The sequence below is a fragment of the Branchiostoma floridae genome, chromosome 6, assembly GCF_000003815.2.
Source record: "Branchiostoma floridae strain S238N-H82 chromosome 6, Bfl_VNyyK, whole genome shotgun sequence".
NCBI classification, from domain to species: domain Eukaryota; kingdom Metazoa; phylum Chordata; class Leptocardii; order Amphioxiformes; family Branchiostomatidae; genus Branchiostoma; species Branchiostoma floridae.
The window spans coordinates 24652983-24654659 of NC_049984.1; the positions used below are offsets into that span (position 1 = coordinate 24652983).

Below are 1677 nucleotides of genomic sequence, written 5' to 3' on the forward strand. Positions count from 1 at the left end.
TTATAACATAGTAATAATGTTTTAACCTAACGTCATCCAGAGTCTGACATCAACTTCCTGATGAGTATGGCCCTGGAAAAAATCGCGTTCCTGCCGTTCGGATACCTGATGGACCAGTGGAGATGGGCGGTCTTCAACGGCTCCACCACCCCGGAAACCTACAACCAGGAGTGGTGGAAACTCAGGTCAGAAGCACACAGAACGTAACTAACGTAACTAGGATTGGCGAAAACGCAGATCAGAATCACACAGTCTAACAGAACTAGGACAAACCTAACTCACGTCTGACCAGGTAGAAACTCAGGCCAGATCTAGAATCACAAGAATTCAAATCTTACCAGCTCTGACAGTTGCTGGCTATAAACGTTTTGTACAGTGGTATATTAATAGACAAACAGGGCCCACGATTGTTTCAACAATATTTCTCTACTTCCGAAAATCAACCTCAGTGATGAACCGGGACGAGGGGGGATACAAGCTTAGCCACGTTTGGGATTGTTTTCTCCCGCAAAAGCGCCACCTACATCGGCTACATATAGCGGTGAGAAGCAGAACTCCAGTTAGAAGCTCTGACGAAGGTGTCTGAGAGACATCGAAACGTAAGCAATGTACGTACCTGCTGGTTGTGTAAAAAGAATTCTCTTATATCCAGTATTTCTCTACTGTACACTTATACTAGGTGCTTTTCATGCAGGACTCGTTACCAGGGCATCGTGCCACCGATCCCGAGAAACAACGCAAAGGATTTTGACCCCGGATGCAAATACCACATCCCTTACAACACCCCTTACATCAGGTCTGTTTCGTCGCGTTGATTAAACTAAGGGCACAACCCGCCGTACGTGCAAATACGTGCTGTCTGTGTGCCAAAACGTGGGCAATCTTGTGGGATCCGTAAGTGGTAAGTACCACCTCCGTACGAACTCGTAGGGAATCCGACGGATTTTGGAGCACGCAGACACGCAGTAGAACTTTACATGCAAAACTTTGTGTGCCATCGATCGGGTTGCGGATTCGACCCCGTACGTACCAGTACGGGCGACGCGCCTGCCCTGTACAGCCTGAACGTTTTCATAAATACGTGGTGGACGTGGCCTCCCAAAAAAACATAAGGACAAATTACACGTACGGCGGGTTGTGCTCTTAGCTTTATCTGAGCGAGAGATGCATGAGCGTCAACATCGCTTTTAGTGTAGATACTTGTCACTCTTAAAGAAGATGAGGCGTACCTCATAATCCTTTAGACAGTGATAATTACCTGAAGAAGGCAAGCAAGCAAATATGGTCAACATCTGTAAAATGGTCTGTAGAATTTATACAGCGTAGTTTTCGAGAGGAGTTAAGAAAAATCAGAAATTGTTTATTCAACTAAACTAAAAGGACACAAGGATAGTTAGTAGGATGGCCCGGTTTGGTCCTTTCACAATTAAGACCAGGTCATCATCTAGATCTAAAGTTTATAAAATTATATTATGATAGTATTTGTTTGAACCTTAAATTTATTTTTTCATATGGCAAGCGCAAATCGGCCTGCATATGTACATATATATATCGTAATTATGTTGCATTTTTTTGCCGTATAGGTACTTCGTGAGCTTCATCATTCAGTTCCAGTTCCACAAGGCCCTGTGTGATACCTCCGGACACACGGGCCCGCTGCACAAGTGTGACATCTCC

At 44.6% G+C, this 1677-nt stretch overlaps 1 protein-coding gene across 1 annotated transcript in view; it reads left to right on the plus strand.

The window, feature by feature from the left end:
* LOC118418232 (angiotensin-converting enzyme-like) overlaps positions 1 to 1677 on the plus strand; it is a gene marked incomplete at its 3' end in the record, with an annotated part of 18165 nt that extends 16488 nt beyond the window's left edge. Inside the window, exons 9-11 of the mRNA XM_035824075.1 lie at positions 41 to 185; positions 695 to 796; positions 1584 to 1677. Coding sequence (XP_035679968.1) covers positions 41 to 185; positions 695 to 796; positions 1584 to 1677 — 341 coding nt within the window. The remainder of the gene's footprint in view (positions 1 to 40; positions 186 to 694; positions 797 to 1583) is intronic.